Here is a 26,990-nt window from a genome sequence, read left to right as displayed (position 1 = left end):
GTTCATGTTGTATTGTAAAACACTTTTGCTGCTATTGAGGTGGGATAGGGGTAAGGTTAGGGAGAGGGTTGGGGGTATGTGTAAGTTTAAGGGTGGGTTAAGGTGTAAAGTATGGGTCAACAGTGAAATTATAAATGTAATTACAGAAATTAAATACAGATGTAATTACATGTAGTTTTTTTTTAAATATAAGTACAATGTAAAAACATGTATGTACACAATAAGTACATTGTACTAAATTATTAATTAAAATGTAAGTACATAGTAGTTAAGGCCACTTAATATAAAGTGGGTCCGATTTGATAAAATGGAATCTGGTTTGATTATATATTCATACGATTTTACATATGTCTGTGTGTGTAAGAAATAACCACGTATCACTGTTTATATATGTAATCTAGAAAGATGCATTGAATGCTTCTAGCACTGTATAAACCAAGCAGAAGATTTCTCAGCTCTGTCTTAAAGTCTTAAAGTCTGACTCTCGCTCAGGTTGGAAACGCCATCAAGTCGTCTCTCCACGGCGCGTCTCTGAAGGCCAATAAAGAGGGAGCCCGCTCCATCCAGGTGGAGATCACCCCCACAGCCCCCCGAATCTCCCGCAACGCCGTCACCAGCCTCTCCATCCGCGGACACCGCTGGAAACGCCACGGTGAGGAGACGGTTGCATGGTGAAGAACAGGGTTCCTGCTCACAGTAAAGATCTCCAGCTGTGCGCTCCGGAGCCCTTCACCATCAGACCAATTAGTGCTCAGTCGTTTCAGACGTAATGAAGGGTTTCTGTTCGTCAGCCGTAATTAAGCAGCAAACGCACTCATTAGTGGGGTTCTCTGAGGCTCTTCTCACTAACCGGTGTGAAGCATTTGTGTTACAGATGCCTCAAATCATGCAGCTTCTTTCTTGAGAAAGTAGATCAGAGCTAACTGTTTTAGGATATTAGATTTAATTTTGTTTAGTTTTGAGTCTTTTTGTTTGTGTTTCATAATATAAAGTGGATGTTAATTTGGATTTACATTTATTCATAGTATTAAAATATAGTATAATATTTTTAAATAATATTTTATATATTTATTATTAATAATAATAATAATAATTATTATTTTGTAGTAATAGCTGTATAAAACATGATTAAAACATAGTTCTAGCTATAATATAATAACCTAACATTAATATATAATAAGTATATTTTATAATATAATTTCAATGTAATAATAATTATAATGTTTTATCAATTTATGTTAATAAAGAAATTTAAAATAAGTATTTAATTAATTAACTAGTATTTTATATTTATGTAATTATTCTAAAATATAAAATTATGACAATATAATTTAATTCTAATATTATCATATTTTATAATACAATCTAATGTTAAATTTAATGTTTTATAATAACTACATTTTGCAGTGAAATATAAATGTTTTATTAAATCACTTCAGGTTTATTATAATATGCTATGGTTATTGTTCTAAAATAATTATAATTCATATTATTAATTGTATTTCTTTATAATCTAATTATAATATTCACTTTATTGTTGAAACATTAATGTAATTATTATGTATGCATTATATATAAATTAGATGTATTACAATATATGGTTTTATAAAATATTATAATATTATAATGATATCATTAATAAAGTATTATAGCAAAATAAATGTATAGTATGTTATACTAATAATTATATATTACACTGAAATATAAAATAATTATATTTTATTAAACCACTATAGGTATGATATATAGTTATTATAAAATGTTTTATTATATATTTAAAAAAATATATAATTATTTTTATAGTAGAATTATGATACAATATTTTATATTAAAATTAATATGAATGTATTTAATAATATTAACTATATTAAAATAATTAACAAATAATGAATTTAATATTTATTTGGTCTATATGATTTAAATTATAATTATCTAGTATTTTAGTATAATACTATAATTCAAAGAGGCATCACTTTTTGATGGGAAGGAGTTGTTTTCATTTCATTGTCATCTGTGTCCATTTCATTTTATAATTTTGAAGTATTTATGTTTGTCAGATTTGATTTCCATGTCTCATCATCGTGATGCAAGAGTGTGTGTGTGTGTGTGTGTCTCAGAGTCTCAGGAGGACAGTGTAGACTCCCCTGACCCCTGCGTGACGGGGCCCATCCCTGAGATTAGTGTAACGGGGGCCATCGGCGAGCGGCTGCTCAATGGAGAGGCTCTGCGCAGCAGGACGGAGGGGGAGGCGCTAGGGGGCGCCACAGAGCTGGGGGTCGACCCTAGAGGTCAAGAGGTCAGGAGGCAGAAGTCTGTGCGGAGGCACCTAGAGGACGGGACGCCCTCCGCGGGGCGGGTTCACTTCTAGAGCCACACCCACCCCTCGTCTCGCACACCCCTCCCCTCTCCCTCGGCCTCAGAGGTACTTGGTGTGGGCGGAGCTTCTCAAAAAGCTTGTTAATTATTAATGAGATGTAAACGCTCCCGAATCTCACCGAAACGGCGTTTAGGGGATTTCTTCTCGGTGTGAGGTTCGGATTTTGCTTTTTCCTGAAGGAATATTTCTGGTTCAGAGGTAAAGCTCTATCTGAAGCGTTAGTGACTGTTCATTACCACAATAAATCAGATTGTACTTTAAGTAGTACATTAAGGCCATTTATGAGATGTAAAAGCCCAAATGTAAAAGACGGATTAACTTCTGATTGTGTATCTGCATGGAAAATGTTCTTATTTATTTGCATATATTGTATGTACTTTAATATACATAATATGCAAATATTTTAGAATTTTTATAGCTCTGCATGTTTACACTTCTCTTGATAATTTTAATATACAAAAAAGGTTACTATTAGTATTAGTATTATAAATGACAATTATTATTTTTATTATAATTATAGATCAGTATATACTTTGTATTAATAGACAGTGTATTATTATTCATATTGTTATTGTTATACTGCATTATTTTATATAGTTATATATTAAATGATTATATATTGTAATTACATATAATACATAATTTACATATGTTCCATATGTTGTTATATATATTACTTTATTGTAAATTATTGTTAAATTATTAAATATTGTAATTAGATAGTATATTACTTTTCTAATGATAATATATTCTAATAAAATTATTATAATTTTTTTAACATAGTATTTATTTATAATAATAATAATAACAACATTATTAAAAAGCACTGTATATAAACTATATATAAATATACAGTGTATTATTTATATTATTATTGTAATACTAAATTATTTGATGTAATTTTATATTATTTTATTAAATTATAATATTTTGTAATTACATATTATTATAAATATTTACATATGTTGTTACATAAATTACTTTATTATTATTTGATCATATTTAATAATTATACATTATGTATATTATTGTTTTAAATTATTAAATATTGTAAGATATAATTTTTATTATTTTAAAAAATAACTTAAGTATAGTACTTTTATAATAATAATATATTCTAGTAAAATGGTAATGATTTTCTTAATATAGTATTTATTTATCTATAATAATAATAATAATTATTATTATTATTGTTATCATTATATAAGCACTGTATATAAACTATATAAATATACAGTGTATTGTTATTTATATTTTTATTGTAATACTACATTATTTGATATAATTATATATATATATATTATTATATTAAATAATAATTATATATATATATATATTAAATAATAATATATTGTAATTACTAATAATTATAAATATTTACATATGTTGTTGCATATATTACTCTATTATTATATATTATGTATACTATTGTGTTAAATTATCATATATTATAATTGGATATAATTGTTATTATTTAAAAAAATTACTTAAGCATGGTATAGTAATTTTATAATAATAATATATTCTAATAAAATGATTATTATTCAAATATAGGAATTATTTATAATTTATTTTACTTGGGGACCAATCAAAATATTTAATTATACATTACTATATAATCCTTTTATTGTAAAATATATAATTTTATAATAATAATAATACTTGTTTTTATTATTAGTATATGTTGCAATTAGAATTATATATATATATATATATATATATATATATATATAATTTTTTTTTTTTTTTTTTTTTTTTTTTTTTTTTACTGTGCAACAAATCTAAATGTTTTATCGTGGTGATAGACATTAAATCACTAATGTAGTGGACAGAGCTTCTGTTGAACAGATGTTATTAACCGTGTTCTGAAACCATCAGCTCAACTCGTCTGTTCCTGTCGCATTTGTCCACTCACTTCATCCTTCTGTTCTCTTCCTTTTCATCAGTCAAACCTGCTGAACTCACAGCTAACCGATTACAAAGATGAGCTGACACTTCTCCGCTGGGCTGCCAAGGGAAACAACCTGCCTTTAGACCAGACAGACTGACAGGAAGTGATGCGTCCGATACAAATCAGAGCAGATATCCAATAAGAAGTGTGCATGCATGGATTATATATATTATGCAACTTCCTGTCAGTCTGTATTTCTCTTCTGGTTTGTTGCATAACTCCTTCCTCTTCCCTACAAGCATCCCAACAGCTTCCTCTTTCAGCCCTTTATGTCCCTGAAACACTCTTACAGTAGAGTTCGAGATCTTCTGTTTGTGTAGTTCTTCTGTCAGAGCTGATGTTGCATTGGTGAAGAAGCATTTTCATGTAAATTTCTGCGTCCCTGATTCTGGGATCTGCTGCTTGTTAACAAAACAAAGATCAATGCAGTTAAAAATGAATGCAAAATTCATCTGGTTTTATTAGGTGGATCTCACAAAAACTTAATTAAGTGCATAATTAAGCGAATTTCACTCAAAATCACTTTACTTTTATAAGTGGGGAAATTAGAGTAAGTGCTAATGATACTGTAGTAGTTTTGTTAAAATAGTTTTAATACGTTTTTTACTTTTTATTTTCATTATTGTATTCCAGATTTATAATTTGTATTACATTAACATTACCTACTCTTACATTTTTATTTACAATTAATTAAATTAAATTCCCAGTTAAGGAAGCCCTGCATTACAGTAATGTGAATTTGAAGAGAAATGTTCTTAGTTGTGGTGAATTTTCTCTGTTAAAATTAAAATTTTTGCTTCTGATATGTATGGTGAAATAGTGTATGACCTAGAGATTTATTCGTAAGATTCAGGTTGTAATATAATAATAATAATAATAATAATATGAAATAAATCACATAAAAAAATACCTTAAATTTCAGTGTGTTAGTTATCTTGCAAGATTTATTTTTTGATTACTAAACCAGGGTGCAAAATTTGATACCAACAAGGTTAGTATTTTAATTTTTTATTAATGAATTCATTTTTTTTTTTGTGGTAAAATATGACCTGGATATTTCTTTTGTGAGATTAAACCTATAATAATAATAATAATATTAAGAAGAAGAAGAATACATGCACAATAAATATATATATATATTTTTTTTAAGTTTTTATAAAAAGTTTTGTTCTGCTCACCAAGGCTGCATTTATTTAATCAAAAATACAGTAAAATTGTGAAATATTATTGCAATATAAAATAACTGTTTTCTATGTGAATATAAGTTAAACTGTAATTTATTCTGTGATGTGCAGCTGTATTTTCAGCATCATTACTCCAGTCTTCGATGTCACATGATCTTCAGAAATCATTCTGATATGATGATTTTACTACTCAAAACACATTTATGATTATTACCAGTGTTGAAAACCATCTTGCTAGACAATATATTTTTATAGAAACTGATATACATTTGATTTTTCCGGATTCACAGATGAATAGAAAGTTCAAAAGAACAACTTTATTTGAAATAGAATATTTTGTAACAGCATAAATGTCTGAAAAGACACTTTTCAACATGTGACACTGAAGACTGAATTCAGCTGCGCATCACAGAAATAAATTACAATTAAACAGATACTCACATAGAAAACACTTTTTATAAATAGTAAAAACATTTCATAATTTTACTGATTTTAATGTATTTTTCAATTTATAAATGCAGCCTCAGTGAGCAGAAGACACTTCATTCAAAAACCGTAAAATCTCCAGCGCTCTGATCCGTTCTCTCTCTCTCTCTCCGCCCCAGACGCAGTGGATCTGGGTTCCCCGGATGAGCTGACGGAGATCTCGGAGGTAGACGAGGGCATCTGCACACAAGCGTCCGCCGCTCCGAGCAGCCCTCCGACCATCGTCATCAGCAGCAGCGGCGGGAAACTGAGCGGGAAGGGCCTGCGCCGCCTGACGGGCCGCTCCAGCAGAGACAAGGACAAGGACAAGGAGGCGGCCTCTGGCTCGGATCAGCTGACACGCAAACAGGCCGCGGTCCGCGCCATGAGCGAGAACCTGGAGCTGCTGTCACTCAAGCGGCTGACGCTGACCGCCAGCCAATCAGTGCCCAAGAGCAGCTCTCTGAGTCTGTCACGCACCGCCAGCGCTGTCTTCTCACGCTCCTTCGAACAGGTCAGCAACGTCCTCGCTGTCACCAGCCCCACGTCCAATCACGTCGCAGAAGCAGACCACGGGGGCGTGGCTTATATGGAACACCTAAGCCCCGCCCACCTGCACCGGCAGCGCTCGCCCACCATCAGTGTCCATGTGACCTCTGACCTGTGACCCTAGACCAAGACGCTCACTGCTGCCACCTGGTGGCAGGAAACTGCAGCACCTTATAGGACGTCTATTTAGTTTTTCCTAAAAAAATTTTTTTGGTCAGTCGTGATTGATAACCAAAGTCATGTATTTTTAAAGTGTTTTTAAAAGGTCCTCGTGAAGTCAGATATTGTGTATTTATAAAGACGATTTGAACTATTTTTTTTTTGTGTGTGTGTGTGTGTGTAGTTTCTCTTCTCTGCGTATCCCAGCATGCACTGGGCTTGAACCGAAGCCATCCCTTCACAGTTTCCATGTGAATTCGGCTGCTTGAATACAAACCCGAGAGGAAGATCCTGTTGAAATCAGACCAAAACAACATTCTTCTTCATTGACAGTCGTGGTGTTTCAAAAGCAATATGGTTATTAATTGAGTTGCTGTTTGCGAAGCCATAAGAGATGCCTGGACACTCGGATGGCTGGTTTAGGATTGGTTTTAGTTAACCAGCTGCTAACCAGAGACCCATGAAACCGTGTGATTATAAGCCACAAATCGTTTCTTGATTTAAAAATTAATCGTGAATCTAATTACAGCATTGATTTTTCATCTTTTATTGTTTTGTTTTGTAGGATGGTGTTTTTCAGCTCTCAGTGGTTTGTGTTTTTCTAGTGGATCCTCAATAATGTGTCCGTGCTCAGATTATTTGGAGAATGTGAATATTTGGTTGTGAATTGTAAATATTATTATTTTGCCTTTTGTTTATCACCATTACAGTCTCTGAAAATAAAGACGTCTATTTCAAAGTGACTTTTAAATAGCAAGTAAAAAATCTTTTACTGAATATCTTTTAATTACAGATACTCAATGCAGATTTTTTTTTTCATTGTATTTAAAGAGTTTTGAGATTAAAGCATTACTTTTTTTTTTGTCTTCAAACAACCCTGATCTCTGAATTTATTTTCTGACTATGATTTTATTTTAATTCCCTTTCATTATTCACTAATTCAAGGAAAGTGTCAGAATGCATCGGCACTGACACATAATATTTATTTTTGTATTAATGACACATTTTTCACTGATAACGAAGTAATATAAAATTATAGTATAATTAAAACTTATTTTGTTTGTCTTTATGAAGCTTTCGATGTAATTGTTAAAATGCATGCATTTGCATCTAACATTTGATATGAATGATTTTCCATAAATAAAGCAACATGAAATAAAGTGGAATTCAATTACCCTGTTAACTGTCACTCACATTTTTGAACATAGATTTGAAAGTGCATGATCCAAACCTACATTTTTATAATTCATGACAATCATTTTGTAACGTTATTTTGATGTACAATTTTCATAATGCAATGTTTGATTTTAAAATGGGTATCATAGGATGAATTTTGAGATTTTATGTTTTCACATGACATATAATTTCTGTTGATTTCTAAAGTGTGATAGAGAAAAAGACAAGAAAGCAGACTTTTTTTTTGTCTCCTGTTATGATGAAGGTTTTTGAGGTGCACTCTTGCCATAAACTAATCTTATTACTTTTCCTAAATAATGTTTAACAAATTCTATAAAATCTATCTATTTAGGAGTCTTAGACCTTTCCAAGATATATAGTTTGTCATGATTAGATTAGGATTTAACTGTAATATAGTGAAGTAATCGAAGGGGGCCCTCCGAGGGGCCAGGTGGCAGTTAACAGGTTAAATAAAAATAAAATATGTTCCCCGAGTGGCCACTAGATGTCAGTGTGGTGCTTTTTTCGCGACTGTCGGAACGCCCCCGCCGCGCACTTTACGGCACACACGTGCTTTCTGCGCTCTTCTGTGCCCTTTACTGCTCCACATCGCATCCAGAGACGATCTTTAATTAAATCTGAATGAAATGATGAGCAAACTGAGTAAAGAGAGCAAGCAGCGGCTGCAGCAGGTGTTCCAGTGCGGCCAGTTCATCATCCGCTGGGGCTTCATCCCCACCGTGCTGTACCTGGGTCAGTGAAGCATGACTACACAATTTACACTCATTATCTGTCTTCATATGAGCTCTTTTGAAACATATATAGCGGAAGCACGACTGTTTACAACACTGATAATAATCAGAAATTATTCTTGAGCAGCGAATCAGAATATTATTACGATTTCTGAAGATCACGTGATATTGAAGACGATGAATGCTGCTGAAAATACAGCTTTGATCAAATAAATAAATTACATCTTAACAGATATCCACATATTTAAATAGTAAAAATATTTCACAATTTTACTGTATATTTTTAACAAATAAATGCAGACTTGGTGAGCAGGAGAGACTCATTTAAAAAAAAAAAAAACATTTTATTGTACAGTAACTTTTGACTGGAAGTGAACTAATCCTTAAAGGGACAGTTCACTGTCACTGACATTAACCAAACAGCTGATGGTAGCCATTGACTTCGAATAGGAGGGTGAAAAAAATACTATGGAAGTCAATGGCTGCTGACTTTATTCCAGATGTTGATCAGATCAGATTCTTTGTGTTCAACAGAAGAAAGAAACTCGTAGAGGTTTGATGGATGAGTAAAGGTGAACTGTCCCTTTAAGCACTACTTTGAGAGGCTGTCCTGGCTCCGATGGACCACAATCTTTGCCAAAATAGCCTGATATTTCAAGGAACCCATGATTATTATCCAGAATTCAGATTATGTATACATTTCAGTTTCTAAAAATTTACCCTCATGACTGGTTTTGTGCTAAAGGGTCACATATTAGGGACAGAAACTATGGAAGCCTGTTTCTGCCACTGAATAAAAAATAAAAACATGTATCTTTGACTTATCTTACAATTCTGACTTTTTTTTCTGAATTGTGAGATATGAACTCAAGTCAGCATTGGGATTTAAAGTCACAGCTACAAGAAATAAAGTCTGAATTGTGAGATATTTTTCATGCAGTTGATGACTTTGTTTCTCAAATTTGCGAGTTTAAATCTAGCATTTCTGACTTTATATCACATGCAATTCTGAGGAAAAAAGCCATTAAATTTTTTTATTCCGTGGCAGAATCAGGCTTTCATAAGAAAGCGTGTGCATGCATGTCTAATTTAGTCGTCAGTCTGTTTGATTTCTGGATAAGTGTTGATTTAAATTCATCTCTGATGTTCTCATTTTAATTCATCATCATTAAAAGCTTCTGGGTTTGAGATTCTGCATCATTTCTGATCATGATGTGGAGTTTAATGGTGTGTGCGGTCGTTAAGTGTCTGAAGCGCATCACTTCCTGCCGCTGGTACGCCCCGTCCTCATTATAGCACTCTTCTGGACGGGACGCTGTCTGTGCTCCTGGAGGACAGACCAAAAGACAAACTATTATAAAGATATTGTCTGTAATATTTATATTTATATATATATATATATATATATATATATATATATATATATATATATATAAAAAAACGTTACAATAAAATTATAATATATAGAAATATAGATATATATGAAGGTAATATATACAATTATTACAAAATAAAAAATGTAAATATAATTTATATGTATAATATAAAGCTACTAGTGGGGAAAATAAGTATTTAGTAGGGCTGTGAATATTTGGCAAGGCAGCGATTCGATTCGATTACGATTCATAGGTTTTCGATTCGATTCAAGAACGATTTTTGCAAATTTAGAACGATTCAATTCGATTCGATTCACAATTAAATTCGATTCGATTATAACGATTCGATTCTGCATACGTTAAGTGCATTCACGGGATTATTTAAATGCTTCTACTAAATTCTTTAAATGCTTAGTCAGGGGGCAAATTACAGTAGCATTTATGTTTAGAGAACCATAGGTTAGAAAAAAAAAAAAAACCTTTTGTCCATTGTTAAATGCTAGTTTAATGATGCGACATGGCATACATAAAAATGTATGCAAGCCAAGTTTTTAAAAAAGAGCTTAAAGAGTATTATGTATAAGCTAACATTTTGTCACACCAGGGGCGTAGCCATAATTTCAGAAGTGACAGAAATGTCAAATACAATCATTTTATGTATGTAGCCTATATAATAATAATAATTATTATTATTATTTTTATTTTTTTTACAAGGAATTATCTTCTTTTTTAATTACTTTTAATTAGCTGTAATAAATCAAATACACTGCTGGACAATAATCAATCATTTGTAATCGATATTTTTTTCCTAATGGCAATTTTATGATTGTTTTATATACTAGGCTACATTTAATTAGCAATTATTTAAATTTTCTGCACAGAATAAGTTAGAAAATATACTTTATAGTTTCTGTACTGTAATAAATGTCAATTAGCACTGCATCATTCATAAATTGTTTGTGGTTTTTTTTTAGTTTCATCAGTTCATTCTGCTTTTATTCAGTTTAGCTGCAGATATAGCCTGGCACGTCTATGAGAGCGAGATCGCTTCTCTTTCAGTGTGAAAACGTCTTCATCTCTATTTAACTTTTCCTCTCCATCAGCGAATGATTCTGAGAGAAAACGTTTGCTAATGAAACAAACGCTACTTTCATGCATCTGATTATCAGATAAATCTCGTGCTCTTATTTCAAGGTCGTTGTTAATGCTGTGGTTAATTTTAAAAGTTTCCTTCGTATATTCGGTTCATCCGCATTGTTTAAAAACATTTATCATTCAATGGATCTGTTCGTATGATTTAGACACTTACATTTCTGCTCCGTCCATGCAATAAACACAGCTGTCGACGGCTCCGGTAACTCCGTCGGTAAGATGCAGAGAGCCATTGACAAACTACAGAAAAGTAAAACTACTTCACGTTAGCATTACTGGCCACGAGTCCTATAGATCACACGTCAGCTGCGTCAGAGACGAACGGAGCGCGAGCGCAATCCTGTGACAGTCTCAGGCGGTAAACAGTGGAGCGCGTGAAGGACAGATAAGAGGCACGATTCACGAACACTCTTCAAGGTCTCCATTAATTCGTGCGTGTAGTAATTTAATGTGTATACATTTTGAAAGCATTGAATCGCTATAGAAATCGCGATTCATTCGATTCTTAGCATTTTGAATCGATTACTGTCCAAGATCGGTGATTCATTTATCGATGCATATGAATCGACAGGGTTTGTAATCGATGCATCGAGAAAACGAGTGAATCGTTACACCCCTAGTATTTAGTCAGCCACCAATTGTGCAAGTTCTCCCATTTAAAAAGAAGAGAGGCCTGTAATTTTCATCATAGGTAAACTTCAACTATGAGAGACAAAATGTAAAAATCACATTGTAGGATTTTTAATGAATTTATTTGCAAAGTACAGTCGTGGCCAAAAGTTTTGAGAATTACATAAATATTGGAAATTGGAAAAGTTGCTGCTTAAGTTTTTATAATAGCAATTTGCATATACTCCAGAATGTTATGAAGAGTGATCAGATTAATTGCATAGTCCTTCTTTGCCATGAAAATTAACTTAATCCCAAAAAAAACCTTTCCACTGCATTTCATTGCTGTCATTAAAGGACGTGCTGAGATCATTTCAGTAATCGTCTTGTTAACTCAGGTGAGAATGTTGACGAGCACAAGGCTGGAGATCATTATGTCAGGCTGATTGGGTTAGAATGGCAGACTTGACATGTTAAAAGGAGGGTAATGCTTGAAATCATTGTTTTTCCATTGTTAACCATGGTGACCTGCAAAGAAACGCGTGCAGCCATCATTGCGTTGCATAAAAATGGCTTCACAGGCAAGGATATTGTGGCTACTAAGATTGCACCTAAATCAACAATTTATAGGATCATCAAGAACTTCAAGGAAAGAGGTTCAATTCTTGTAAAGAAGGCTTCAGGGCGTCCAAGAAAGTCCAGCAAGCGCCAGGATGGTCTCCTAAAGAGGATTCAGCTGCGGGATCGGAGTGCCACCAGTACAGAGCTTGCTCAGGAATGGCAGCAGGCAGGTGTGAGCGCATCTGCACGCACAGTGAGGCGAAGACTTTTGGAAGATGGCCTGGTGTCAAGAAGGGCAGCAAAGAAGCCACTTCTCTCCAAAAAAAAACATCAGGGACAGATTGATCTTCTGCAGAAAGTATAGTGAATGGACTGCTGAGGACTGGGGCAAAGTCATATTCTCCGATGAAGCCCCTTTCCGATTGTTTGGGGCATCTGGAAAAAGGCTTGTCTGGAGAAGAAAAGGTGAGCGCTACCATCAGTCCTGTGTCATGCCAACAGTAAAGCATCCTGACACCATTCATGTGTGGGGTTGCTTCTCATCCAAGGGAGTGGGCTCACTCACAATTCTGCCCAAAAACACATCCATGAATAAAGAATGGTACCAAAACACCCTCCAACAGCAACTTCTTCCAACAATCCAACAACAGTTTGGTGAAGAACAATGCATTTTCCAGCACGATGGAGCACCGTGCCATAAGGCAAAAGTGATAACTAAGTGGCTCGGGGACCAGAATGTTGAAATTTTGGGTCCATGGCCTGGAAACTCCCCAGATCTTAATCCCATTGAGAACTTGTGGTCAATCCTCAAGAGGTGGGTGGACAAACAAAAACCCACTAATTCTGACAAACTCCAAGAAGTGATTATGAAAGAATGGGTTGCTATCAGTCAGGATTTGGCCCAGAAGTTGATTGAGAGCATGCCCAGTCGAACTGCAGAGGTCCTGAAAAAGAAGGGCCAACACTGCAAATACTGACTCTTTGCATAAATGTCATGTAATTGTCGATAAAAGCCTTTGAAACGTATGAAGTGCTTGTAATTATATTTCAGTACATCACAGAAACAACTGAAACAAAGATCTAAAAGCAGTTTAGCAGCAAACTTTTTGAAAACGAATATTTATGTAATTCTCAAAACTTTTGGCCACAACTGTAAGGTGGAAAATAAGTATTTGGTCAATAACGAAAGTTTATTTCAATACTTTGATATAGACCCTTTGTTGGTGATTACAGAGGTCAAACATTTTCTGTAAGGTTTTCACATACTGTTGCTGGTATTTTGGCCCATTCCTCCATGCAGATCTCCTCTAGACTTTCAACTCCCTCCAAAGATTTTCTATGGGGTTGAGATCTGGAGACTGGCTAGGCCACTCCAGGACCTTGAAATGCTTCTTATGAAGCCACTTCTTCGTTACCCAGGCGGTGTGTTCGGGATCATTGTCATGCTGAAAGACCCAGCCATGATTCATCTTCATGGCCCTTGCTGATGGAAGGAGGTTTCGACTCAAAATCTCACGATACATGGCCCCATTCATTCATTCTTTCCTTTACACGGATCAGTCGTCCAGGCCCCTTTGCAGAAAAACAGCCCCAAAGCATGATGTTTCCACCCTCATGCTTCACAGTAGGTATGGTGTTCTTTGGATGCAACTCAGCATTCTTTCTCCTCCAAACACGACAAGTTGAGTTTTTACCAAAAAGTTCTATTTTGGTTTCATCTGACCATATGACATTGTCCCAATCCTTTTCTGGATCATCCAAATGCTCTCTAGCAAACTTCAGACATGTACTGGCTCAAGCAGGGGGACACGTCTGGCACTGCAGGATTTGAGTCCCTGGCGGCGCAGTGTGTTACTGATGGTAGCCTTTGTCACTTTGGTCCCAGCTCTCTGCGGGTCATTCACTAGATCCCCCTGTGTGGTTCTGAGATTTCTGCTCACCGTTCTTGTGGTCATTTTGACCCCATGGGGTGAGATCTTGTGTGGAGCCCCAGATCGAGGGAGATTATCATTGGTCTTGTATGTCTTCCATTTCCTAATAATTGCTCCCACAGTTGATTTCTTCACACCAAGTTGCTTACCTATTGCAGATCCAGTCTTCACAGCCGGTTGCAGGTCTACAATTTAGTTTCTGGTGTCCTTTGACAGCTCTTTGGTCTCGGCCATAGTGGAGTTTGGAGTGTGATTGTTTGAGGTTGTGGACATGTTGTGGACATTGTGTGTTTTATACTGGTAACAAGTGGAGGACAGAGGAGACTCTTAAAGAACTTGTTACAGGTCTGTGAGAGCCAGAAATGTTTGTAGGTGACCAAATACTTATTTTCCACCATAATTTGCAAATAAATTCATTAAAAATCCTACAATGTGATTTTTACATTTTGTCTCTCATAGTTGAAGTTTACCTATGATGAAAATTACAGGCCTCTCTTTTTAAATGGGAGAACTTGCACAATTGGTGGCTGACTAAATACTTATTTTCCCCACTGTATATATATATATATAGATATATAACTTATAAAACTTTTATTTGAAATATAACAATTATAAAAATATTTAAAAGACGGACAATCATTATTTTAATAAATGAATATATATATGTGAATATATATATATGAATATATATTGTAAATTGTAAAGTTATGTAAAATATAAATGTTTATTTATAATAAATGATATGACTGTTTAAAAATAAAAATAATTGGACCACACAATCCAACAATTAAACCAGCATGAGCTCACTCTTTTTCCGCATAATATCTGTTTCAACTAAAATAAATATTTGAAGTCCACATATGGCATTTATTTAGCAAAAAAGGAGTTGTTTATGTGGTTGGACCTCACAGATATCCAGCATGAGAGTAATACTAGAATATGAGAAGCAGAAGAGAGCGCTCTGTTATTCCTCACAGCTCTTCTGAACGCTGTTGCTCAAGACATCAGGATTCGTCTGGATTCTTGGAGATCATGCACAAATGACGCTCTTGTTCTGTTATTCAGAACAACACTGGATGAAAACAGGAAGGATTGCATGTGCTCAGACTGTTTTTGTGCTCCGGATCCGAGGCGGTTTCATGATGCTAGTCGAGCCCAGCCACTCAAGGCTTTCTCTGTCAAGAAGACAGAGCGAGAGTGATGCAATAAAAACATGGACAGTACATGATGTGACCCTGGAGCACAAAACCAGTCACAAGTGTCACTTTTTCAATTTTACATAAGCTTTCCATTGATGGATGGTTTGTTAGAATCAGACAATATTTATCTGAGATGCAACTATTTGAAAATCTGGAATCTGAGGGTGCCAAAAAAATCAGAAAATCATCTTTAAAGTTGTCCGAATGAATTCTTAGCAATGCATATTACTAATCAAACATTAAGTTTTGATATTTACAACAGGAAATTTACTAAATATCTTCATGGAACATGATCTTTACATAATATCTTTATGATTTTTGGCGTAAAAGAAAAATCTATAATTTTGACCCATACAATGTTTTGTTGGCTATTGTTATAAATATACCCCAGAGACTGCTTTTGTGCTCCAGTGACACAAATATTGCTCTGCATTTGGTCATTTTGTAATATTACATAAACCCTCAGATGAGTTTATGACAAGCTGTAGATCAGTGAATCTCACAAAAAAAAATTGCATTAAGAAAAGGAATACTTTTTTTTTTTTGCATTGACTTTATTAGTGACAATTAAACAGACTTTCTCCCAAAATCTCAATTGCATTGTTTTTGCTGTGTTGCAAAAAATAAAAATAAAAAATGACATTGAATTGTAAAAGATTAATTCATTCATGATTGTAGTACCTCTTGTTTTGCTCTTAAGCTGATTGAAACGAGAGAAAACACAGTATTACAGTCATGAGGAGCACTAGAGAGACCCAAGGGAAAACACAAAAGTGATAGGGAGATATTGCTTTATGTTTCTATGTATATATAATTTCGATTTAATGAATAAATAATATTTAAACTAGTGCTGTCAAGCGATTAATCGCGATTAATCGCATCCAACATAAACGTTTTTGTTTACATAATGTGTGTGTACTGTGTATATTTATTATGTATATATAAATACACACACATACAGTAAATATTTTCAAAATATATACGTTTCTACATTTATATATTTAAATTCTTATATTTTCTATTATATATATATATATATATAAATATATTTAATATATAAACCCCATATTTTTCTTAAATATATACATGCATGTGTTTGTATTTATATATACATTATAAATATACACAGTACATACACATTTTGTAAACAAAAACATTTGTTGGATGCGATTAATCGCGTTTAAGCTTAAGTAGGTATTAAATAAAACATGTATCATTTTGTACATTTTAAAATTGTGTGTACATATAATTTAAATAGTTCGTGTAATTTTATATATATATATATATATGTGATTTTCAAATGCATTCAATAAATTATCGGTTATAAAATTATAACCAATATTATAACCAAAAATTATTACATAATTATTATACAATTATGTAATAATTTATTATTTTGAAACATTTTAAAATTATGTGTAGAGTTTTTATATATATATGTGTGTCTCTCTCTGTGTATGTGTGTGTGTGTGTGTGTGTGTGTGTGTGTGTGTCTGTAGTTGTTCATTCATGTGTAATTACATTTATTATAATTAATATTTAAATGTCTGTGTTCATTTTTTCTGAACTGTAATCTGGATAAGTCCACACTTTCAGTTGACCTGTGTTTGTTTCTGTCAGGATTCAAGCGTGGAGCCGATCCAGGGATGCCTGAACCCTCGGTGCTCAGGTGAGTTCAGTGAGCCGCTCGTGTGAAGATCTCTGTGTTTCAGCACATAGAGCTGCTGAAGACCGACGTTATCTTGTGATTTCAGTTTGCTTTGGGGATGAAGACGCTCCTGACAGAAACTCCAGACCTATTCACAAACCTCATGAAGACATTCATCATCTCACGGGACGCTGTGCTCGGATGTAAATACTCCAGTAACGTTTGCGTTATTTCAAGACTTCTGCTTCCTCTTTCTAAAACACTGCATTGAGAAACGCACAAAATGTAACCGAGCTTTCTTTGTTTTTTGTTTTTTTTATTGACTCAAATTAGATGCATGGTCTCAGTTTTTCAGTTTCAAATAAACTAAACCAGTTCATCAGCACTGATTTCCAGCGTCGTACTTACGCCATGCACAGGCAATAAAAATAAATGCCACATAAATACTGCATTTATAAATATCAGTGTTGTTTAGAAGTCAATAAGTTAAAAGCACAGACTCATAAATATTAAATTATCATGCCCTGGATTAAATAAATAAATAGGATAGTCAGGATAAATCAGTTCTTGTCAGAGCTCCAGTTTGCGGGTCTCTTGGTGTCTTTAGCTCGGTGCGCTGCTTTGCATTTGCTGATGTAATGAAGGGCTCTGTACGAGTCGATCATCACGCTGCTGAAGTTGAACAGGATCGAGTGGACCGTGGTCTTGTGTGTCCATGCGGATCTGACCGATAGAGGAGCGCTGGAGATCTGATCCTCCTGTCCATCCACTATCTGCAGCTGCAAAGACACACCAGACCTGTTCATATAAGTTCAGAAGACTGCTGAGGTCACATGCTCAAATTTTTTTTTGAGTTTATACGTCATCAATAAATATGCTTTCCATTGATGTATGGTTTGTTAGGATCGGACAATATTTGGCCAAGATACAACTATTTGAGAATCTGAGGGTGCAAAAAAATCTAAATATTGTGAAAATCATCTTTAAAGTTGTCCAGATGAATTTTTAGCACTGCATATTATTAATCAAAAATTACGTTTTGATATATTTATGGTAGAATATTTTACTTCAATGTTTGACTTTGACCTGGACCTGTTATATATTTGTGACCCTGGAGCACAAAAGCAGTCTTAAGTCTCTGGGGTATATTTGTAGCAATAGCCAAAAATACATTGTATGGGTCAAAATTACAGATTTTTCTTTTATGCCAAAAATCATTAGGATATTAATTAAAGATCATGTTCCATGAAGATATTTAGTAAATTTCCTACTGTAAATATATCAAAACTTAATTTTTGATTAGCATTATGCATTGTTAATAATTCATCTAAACAACTTTAAAGGTGATTTTCTCAATATTTAGATTTTTCTACACCCTCAGATTCCAGATTTTCAAATAGTTGTATCTCGGCCAAATATTGTCCTCCAAAACAAACCATACATCAATGGAAAGATATTTATTCAGATTTCAGATGATGTATAAATCTCAGTTTAAAAAAATGTACCCTTATGACTGGTTTTGTGCTGCGGGGTCACATTTGTTAACACATGTTAAGAGAATAAAGGCGAAATGTTACGAGAATAAAGTCAAATTGTTACGAGAATAAAGTCGAAATGTTACGAGAATAAAGTCGAATTGTTACGAGGATAAAGTCGAATTGTTACGAGGATAAAGTCGAATTGTTACGAGAATAAAGTCGAATTGTTACGAGAATAAAGTCGAATTGTTATGAGAATAAAGTCGAATTGTTATGAGAATAAAGTCGAATTGTTACGAGAATAAAGCCAAATGTAACGAGAATAAAGTTTGAAATGTTACGAGAATAAAGCCAAATGTAACGAGAATAAAGTTTGAAATGTTACGAGAATAAAGTAAAATGTTACGAGAATAAAGTTGAAATGTTATGAGAATAAAGTCGTAATACTACGAGAATAAAGTCGAAATGTTACGAGAATAAAGTAAAATGTAACGAGAATAAAGTCGAAATGTTACGAGAATAAAGTCAAATGTAACGATAATAAAGTCAAATGTTACGAGAATAAAGTTGAAACGTTACGAGAATAAAGTTCGAAATGTTACGAGAATAAAGTCGAAATGTTACGAGAATAAAGTTCGAAATGTTACGAGAATAAAGTCGAAATGTTACGAGAATAAAGTCGAAATGTTTAGTGAATAAAATCGTAATACTACGAGAATAAAGTCGAAATGTTACGAGAATAAAGTCAAATGTAACGAGAATAAAGCCAAATGTAACGAATAAAGTCAAATGTAACAAGAATAAAGTCGAAATGTTACAAGAATAAAGCCAAATGTAACGAGAATAAAGTCAAATGTAACGAGAATAAAGTTCGAAAAGTTATGAGAATAAAGTCAAATGTTACGAGAATAAAGTCAAATGTAATGAGAATAAAGTTCGAAATGTTACGAGAATAAAGTCAAATGTAACGAGAATAAAGTTCGAAATGTTATGAGAAAGTAAAATGTTACGAGAATAAAGTCAAATGTAATGAGAATAAAGTTCGAAATGTTACGAGAATAAAGTCAAATGTAACAAGAATAAAGTTCGAAATGTTATGAGAATAAAGTCAAATGTTACAAGAATAAAGTCAAATGTAACGAGAATAAAGTCAAATGTTACGAGAATAAAGTTGAAATGTTACGAGTATAAAGTTCGAAATGTTACGAGAATAAAGTTCGAAATGTTACGAGAATAGTCGAAATGTTACGAGAATAAAGTCGAAATGTTTAGTGAATAAAATCGTAATACTACGAGAATAAAGTCGAAATGTTATGAGAATAAAGTCGAATTGTTACGAGGATAAAGTCGAATTGTTACGAGAATAAAGTCGAATTGTTACGAGAATAAAGTCGAATTGTTACGAGAATAAAGTCAAATTGTAACGAGAATAAAGTCGAATTGTTATGAGAATAAAGTCGAATTGTTATGAGAATAAAGTCGAATTGTTACGAGAATAAAGCCAAATGTAACGAGAATAAAGTTTGAAATGTTACGAGAATAAAGCCAAATGTAACGAGAATAAAGTTTGAAATGTTATGAGAATAAAGTCAAATGTAATGAGAATAAAGTTCGAAATGTTACGAGAATAAAGTAAAATGTTACGAGAATAAAGTTGAAATGTTATGAGAATAAAGTCGTAATACTACGAGAATAAAGTCAAAATGTTACGAGAATAAAGTAAAATGTAACGAGAATAAAGTCGAAATGTTACGAGAATAAAGTCAAATGTAACGATAATAAAGTTGAAATGTTACGAGAATAAAGTTGAAATGTTACGAGAATAAAGTTCGAAATGTTACGAGAATAAAGTCGAAATGTTACGAGAATAAAGTTCGAAATGTTACGAGAATAAAGTCGAAATGTTTAGTGAATAAAATCGTAATACTACGAGAATAAAGTCGAAATGTTATGAGAATAAAGTCAAATGTAACGAGAATAAAGTCAAATGTAACGAGAATAAAGTCGAAATGTTACGAGAATAGTCAAATGTAACGAGAATAAAGTCGAAATGTTACGAGAATAAAGCCAAATGTAACGAATAAAGTCAAATGTAACAAGAATAAAGTCGAAATGTTACAAGAATAAAGCCAAATGTAACGAGAATAAAGTCAAATGTAACGAGAATAAAGTTCGAAAAGTTATGAGAATAAAGTCAAATGTTACGAGAATAAAGTCAAATGTAATGAGAATAAAGTTCGAAATGTTACGAGAATAAAGTCAAATGTAACGAGAATAAAGTTCGAAATGTTATGAGAAAGTCAAATGTTACGAGAATAAAGTCAAATGTAATGAGAATAAAGTTCGAAATGTTACGAGAATAAAGTCAAATGTAACAAGAATAAAGTTCGAAATGTTATGAGAATAAAGTCAAATGTAACGAGAATAAAGTCAAATGTTACGAGAATAAAGTCGAATTGTTATGAGAATAAAGTCGAATTGTTATGAGAATAAAGTTCGAAATGTTACGAGAATAGTCGAAATGTTACGAGAATAAAGTCGAAATGTTTAGTGAATAAAATCGTAATACTACGAGAATAAAGTCGAAATGTAACGAGAATAAAGTCAAATGTAACGAGAATAAAGTCGAAATGTAACGAGAATAAAGTCGAAATGTAACGAGAATAAAGTCAAATGTAACGAGAATAAAGTCAAATGTAACGAGAATAAAGTCAAATGTAACGAGAATAAAGTCAAATGTAACGAGAATAAAGTCGAAATGTTACGAGAATAAAGTCAAATGTAACGAGAATAAAGTCGAAATGTTACGAGAATAAAGTCAAATGTAACGAGAATAAAGTCGAAATGTTACAAGAATAAAGCCAAATGTAACGAGAATAAAGTCAAATGTAACGAGAATAAAGTTCGAAAAGTTACGAGAATAGTCGAAATGTTACGAGAATAAAGTCGAAATGTTACAAGAATAAAGTCAAATGTTAAGAGAATAAAGTCGAAATGTTACGAGAATAAAGTTCGAAATGTTACGAGAATAGTCGAAATGTTACGAGAATAAAGTCGAAATGTTTAGTGAATAAAATCGTAATACTACGAGAATAAAGTCGAAATGTTACGAGAATAAAGTCAAATGTAACGAGAATAAAGTCAAATGTAACGAGAATAAAGTCGAAATGTTACGAGAATAAAGTCAAATGTAACGAGAATAAAGTCAAATGTAACGAGAATAAAGTCGAAATGTTATGAGAATAAAGTCAAATGTAACGAGAATAAAGTCGAAATGTTACGAGAATAAAGTCAAATGTAACGATAATAAAGTCAAATGTTACGAGAATAAAGTTGAAATGTTACGAGAATAAAGTTCGAAATGTTACGAGAATAAAGTCGAAATGTTACGAGAATAAAGTTCGAAATGTTACGAGAATAAAGTCGAAATGTAACGAGAATAAAGTCGAAATGTTACAAGAATAAAGCCAAATGTAATGAGAATAAAGTCAAATGTAACGAGAATAAAGTTCGAAATGTTACGAGAATAAAGTCAAATGTTACGAGAATAAAGTCAAATGTAATGAGAATAAAGTCAAATGTAATGAGAATAAAGTCGAAATGTTGCGAGAATAAAGTCAAATGTTACGAGAATAAAGTCAAATGTAATGAGAATAAAGTTCGAAATGTTACGAGAATAAAGTCAAATGTTACGAGAATAAAGTCGAAATGTTTCAAGAATTTCAATTGTAGAAATTAAAGTTATATCATTTTGAGAGTAGGCCTTTATTGCGCATGTTTGAGAGCACCGGGAGAAGTTGCAGGCCACAGGGATTGATTTGAAATCAGATCGCTGTATTTATGCGAAACAATTCATTAAGAATAAATCAAACTCCTAATAAATCAAATAGGCAGGTGTGTGTATAAATAAGGAAAAGCAATAATCTGACAACAAAATAAATAAGATTAATACCGCACAATGCAAATCGCATTTTAATGCAACATTTCAGTCATGTGACCTTTCCGTCAATAAATCTGCATTTGTCAGTGGTTTTAGCCTGAGGTGTGTGTACCTGTCTGTGAATGGCCTCCAGCAGCCGTTTGCTCCCGTGTTTGACGTCCTTCACCAGGCTAGAGGTCAGGTTTTCCTTCTCAATGATGCTCCAGTTCTCTCTGTACCAGGACAGGACGCTGTAAATACGGCTCAGACACCTCTCCTGAAACATTGGTGAGGGGGGGGGGGGGGGCGGTTCATATCTGAATAATAAAATGCTTGGCTCCAATAGTAATGATTGATTTTGAAGTAATAAAACATTTGAAAAACAGTCAAACATTTGGACACATCTACTCACTTATTTTAACAGTTATTAAAATTTATTAATTATTTATAGTAGTGAAGTAGCTTTGGTTTATTGCTATTATTATTACAGTTACTTATCAAAACAATAAAATAACACATAAGTATGGAAATTATATAGTGACAAAAAAATGAGACCAACTAGAAAATGTGATTAAATATTCACTTTAAAATGAAGTATCATTTGTTAATCCTTTTTTTAAAATGAACTACATTTATAATATATATATATATATATATATATATATAATAACAATGTGATTTAATTTAAATATTATAAAAAATATACAAATCTAATATTAAATATTTAAATAAATTGAATGTATAATGAATTATAATGAATCATTAAAATTTGTTAATATTATAAAATGTTTACAAAAATACTGTTTGTTGAATATCAGTTCATAATACATTAGAAAATGTTAAGTATTTAGAGACAATATTTTTTTTTCACAATTTTAATGTTATTGTTTTGAAATGAGAGATTTAAAACTAACAATTTTCTAAATATAATGATAAAATGACCTGTTAATATAGTTAAATCATATAAATATAAATAAAAAATATAATGTATTAATAACCTAATTACAATGTGGTTTAAAAATTACAACAAATATGAAATGTATAAATACAAATCTAAATGCATTTTTACATCATTAACCCTCAATCGGTCCTTGGGGTCTATATGACCCCAATCGACTTTTCATTAGTTAAAAAAAAGGATTCCCTTCATCTCAGAGGATTAAAATTTTGTGACTTTTCCTACATTATCTATCTATACATACACAAAAAAACTGGGCTTGATTCGGTTGTTCTGAAGATGTGTAAAAAAAAAGTTGCTTAATCTGGTCATTGGGGTCAATATGACCCCAATTGAAAATGAATGGGAAATGCAAAAAAACGTGTGTTTTTTCCATTTGTCCCCCCAAAAAATAAAATAAATGCAACATAAATCTGAAAATTTTCACACATAAATTAAGGCCTGGTACTTGAGCACAAATGCAATGTAGAAAACACATGCTCACACACACACACACAAACACACACACACACAAACACACACAGGTATGCCACAGAGAGCATTTGTATAGAATTTGGCAAATACGATTTGTCAAATAAAATCAGCCACACATGCAGAAAAAAAGATATAAAGGGGTGAGACCTAATGTGCACACACAAACACACACACCTACACAACCACACACACACACACACACACACACACACACACTCAGAAAGAGACGCTCTCCACTCTACACGCTCCCTCTCCCTCTCTCACACTCTCTCACTCACTCTCACACACACACACACACACACACACACACACACACACACACACAAACACAAACACAAAAGACACTTACACTTACACTCTCACACACACACACACACACACACACCACACACACAAAGACACTTACACTCACACAGAGACCCAGGCACACTTGCCCTCTCTCCCTCTTTCTCTTACTCACACTTTCTCTACATCTCTCTCTCTCTCTTACACACATACACACACACACACACACACACACACTTACACTCACACAGACACACAGACACACAGACACACACACACACACACACACACACACACAGACACTCACACAGAGACCCACGCACACATGCTCTCTTTTGCCCTCTCTCTCTCTCACACACACACACACACACACACACACACACACACACACACACAAAAACACTTACACACACACACACACACACACACACACACACACACACACACACAGAGAGACACACAGGCACACATACTCTCTCTCTCCCTCTCACTCACACTCTCTCTCTCTCAAACACACACACAAAGACACTTACACACACACACACAAAGACACTTACACACACACACACACACACACACACACACACACACACATAGAGAGAGAGAGAGAGACAGATAGAGAGAGAGAGAGAGAGAGAGAGAGAGAGACAGAGACAGAGAGAGAGAGAGAGACACAGGCACACATGCTCTCTCTCCCTCTCTAACTCACATTCACTCACAAAATGTGTATGGAATGATTATTTTATGTGTTTTACACCATGTATTTCACATATTTTTTGGTAGTTTGGTATTGCTTTTATGTTCAGTGTTCAGAATGTCATTGTAAAAAAAAAAATATTTGTTGTAGGCCTATACTTTTACTCCTGTTTATTTCTGGATATTGCTGTTGGTTATTTACACTTTTTTTTTTATTTTGTTTACATTCTAAAGTTATTTTTTTATTTTATTTTTTATGCATTTGAATCATTCAAATGTTCAATAATATGCAACTACAGTCTGACTCAGAGTTGTGTCCTTTAGGTGTGACCTAGGTGGCATTTATGAGCAGTTGGCCACATCCAGTAAAATGAATGGCTTTCAATGGCCCTCTGGTGGTCAAAACAAGTTATTGCTTAAATACTAATCTCCTTAGTTTTTTCACTAACCTCCAGATGGCAGCATTCTACACATAGCACCTAGATCTATATCCAGAAACAGTTTAAAATAAATTTAGATAATAATTTAAGTGATTTTTTAATAAAAAAATGATATTTCACATGCAAGCTAATGGTGTAGTTGCAGATTTGTGTGTTAAATGGGTACACAAGTACTTCAAATCTCCCAAAACACAGCATAAATGCATAGTTGAGGAGTAAACAAAAAAAATTATATATTATTTGTATTATTGAAAATGTATATTTTTTCTACAATTATGCTTTCAATTTTGGGGTCATATATACCCCAACGACCAGATTCGTTAACAGGAAATGAGGACCCTTTTAGGGTTAAACTAATATTTATAGAAATGTTTAAAAAACATTAATTGTTCATATTAGTTCATAATGCGTTAAAAAATGTATTTACAGAGACAATAAAAAAGTTTCGAAAGGTTTTACGTAATGTTTTACATCATTAAACTAATTATAAAATTAAAAAAAAAAAAAAAAAAAAACACAATTAATTGTTCATATTAGTTCATAATGCATTATATAAAGTATTTACAGAGACAATACAATTTTTTTTTTTAATTTGAATGTTTAATGTTTTTCAATTTAAAACCAGCTTAGGACTCCGAGAGCTGCAAATAAAGCATTTGAGTCCTTCAAGAGGAACTGTGTTCTTACCGCGCTGAAGTTTCTGGACAGACAGCCGTCTGAGGGTCTGAGGAGAGGGGTTTTGATCCTCACGCCTTCATACGCCGTCATGTTCACCATCTCTCTGAAGTCCCTCTCAAACTGAGATACAGGAGGAGCTCAGAGTTAGATTGAGTATCACTGAGCATCATTGCAGGGATGTTGATGTGAGTTGAGACGCACCTGCTGGTCTCGCAGCGTCTTGATGTCTCTCTGCAGATCTCGGGCTGTCAGATACCACTTCTGCCGCTCACTCAGAGGACTCTTTCCCTCCACGTCCTGAACCTCGTCCCTAGATGTTTCGGATAGCTCGGCCAGACCGCTGTAGGCAGGCACGGCATCCATCAGACTGATGAACGCTGCCAGTACGGCAGACAGGAAGAGAGCTGAAAGGAAGTGAGAGAAAGAGAGAGAGAACATGAAGAGCTGTGTCTGTCTGTCTGTCCGTCCGTCTGCTCTCTGTCTCCAGCGCTGAACTTACTCTGAGCTGACGACATCCTGATTACGCAAGCTTGTGTGCGATGTCTTCAACAAAACTCGGGAGACTTCTGAGCCGTGTGTCTCTAGTGTTTTTATACACACACTTGGGGTTTCACGTCTCTCAACCCGCCTTTCAAAACGTTTTCATCATTTTGGAAGAGGGGAAAACTACCCTGCTTCTGATTTTCATAAATGAATACTTTGTTTCTGTTATTTTTCCCCCCATCTAAACTCAGGATTTCACAACTTGATTTAAGTTTCGAGACTGTTATTGATCGATTGATTTAAGTGCATATATTTTTCTAAATGTTTCTGTATGGGGATAGAGGCCTTTACAGTGGGGCATGTTGTCACAAAATTAGTCAGCTATTCAGTGACACTGCAAGTTTTTAAATGCATATTTAAAAAAAAAAGTTTTTCATAAATGTATAAATGTTTTTATAAAGGCTATATATACACATAAATACACACACAC

The 26,990-nt window shown here is 33.4% G+C and overlaps 3 protein-coding genes across 5 annotated transcripts in view; 2 read left to right on the top strand and 1 right to left on the bottom strand.

Moving 5' to 3' along the window:
- LOC132103896 (hyccin) overlaps positions 1 to 6,930 on the top strand; it is a 50,553-nt gene extending 43,623 nt beyond the window's left edge. For 2 of the 3 annotated variants that reach the window (XM_059508957.1, XM_059508958.1), the window contains exons 10-11: positions 493 to 652; positions 6,118 to 6,930. In XM_059508957.1, the coding sequence (XP_059364940.1) occupies positions 493 to 652; positions 6,118 to 6,644 (687 nt within the window). In that variant the 3' untranslated portion in view covers positions 6,645 to 6,930. Of the gene's footprint in view, positions 1 to 492; positions 653 to 2,117; positions 2,423 to 6,117 lie in introns of all 3 variants that reach the window. The other variant, XR_009423490.1, reaches the window with a different exon arrangement.
- A 1,469-nt stretch (positions 6,931 to 8,399) lies between these two features.
- LOC132103897 (mitochondrial import receptor subunit TOM7 homolog) lies at positions 8,400 to 17,474 on the top strand. The gene is made up of 3 exons (XM_059508959.1): positions 8,400 to 8,614; positions 17,062 to 17,110; positions 17,196 to 17,474. Exons 1-3 carry the CDS (start codon positions 8,509 to 8,511, stop codon positions 17,209 to 17,211), a joined length of 171 nt encoding a protein of 56 aa, XP_059364942.1. The 5' UTR covers positions 8,400 to 8,508; the 3' UTR covers positions 17,212 to 17,474.
- Positions 17,385 to 26,532, bottom strand: LOC132104833 (interleukin-6-like). Its single transcript, XM_059510365.1, has 5 exons — positions 26,517 to 26,532; positions 26,219 to 26,421; positions 26,027 to 26,137; positions 22,620 to 22,763; positions 17,385 to 17,868 (listed from the first exon to the last, which is right to left on the bottom strand). The coding sequence occupies exons 1-5, from the start codon at positions 26,530 to 26,532 to the stop codon at positions 17,650 to 17,652; spliced, it is 693 nt and encodes a 230-aa protein (XP_059366348.1). The 3' UTR covers positions 17,385 to 17,649.
- Between the last annotated feature and the right edge of the window lie 458 nt (positions 26,533 to 26,990).

Source organism: Carassius carassius, chromosome 25 (assembly GCF_963082965.1).
Source record: "Carassius carassius chromosome 25, fCarCar2.1, whole genome shotgun sequence".
Lineage (NCBI taxonomy): Eukaryota > Metazoa > Chordata > Actinopteri > Cypriniformes > Cyprinidae > Carassius > Carassius carassius.
This window is presented reverse-complemented; position numbering and strand designations above follow the sequence as displayed.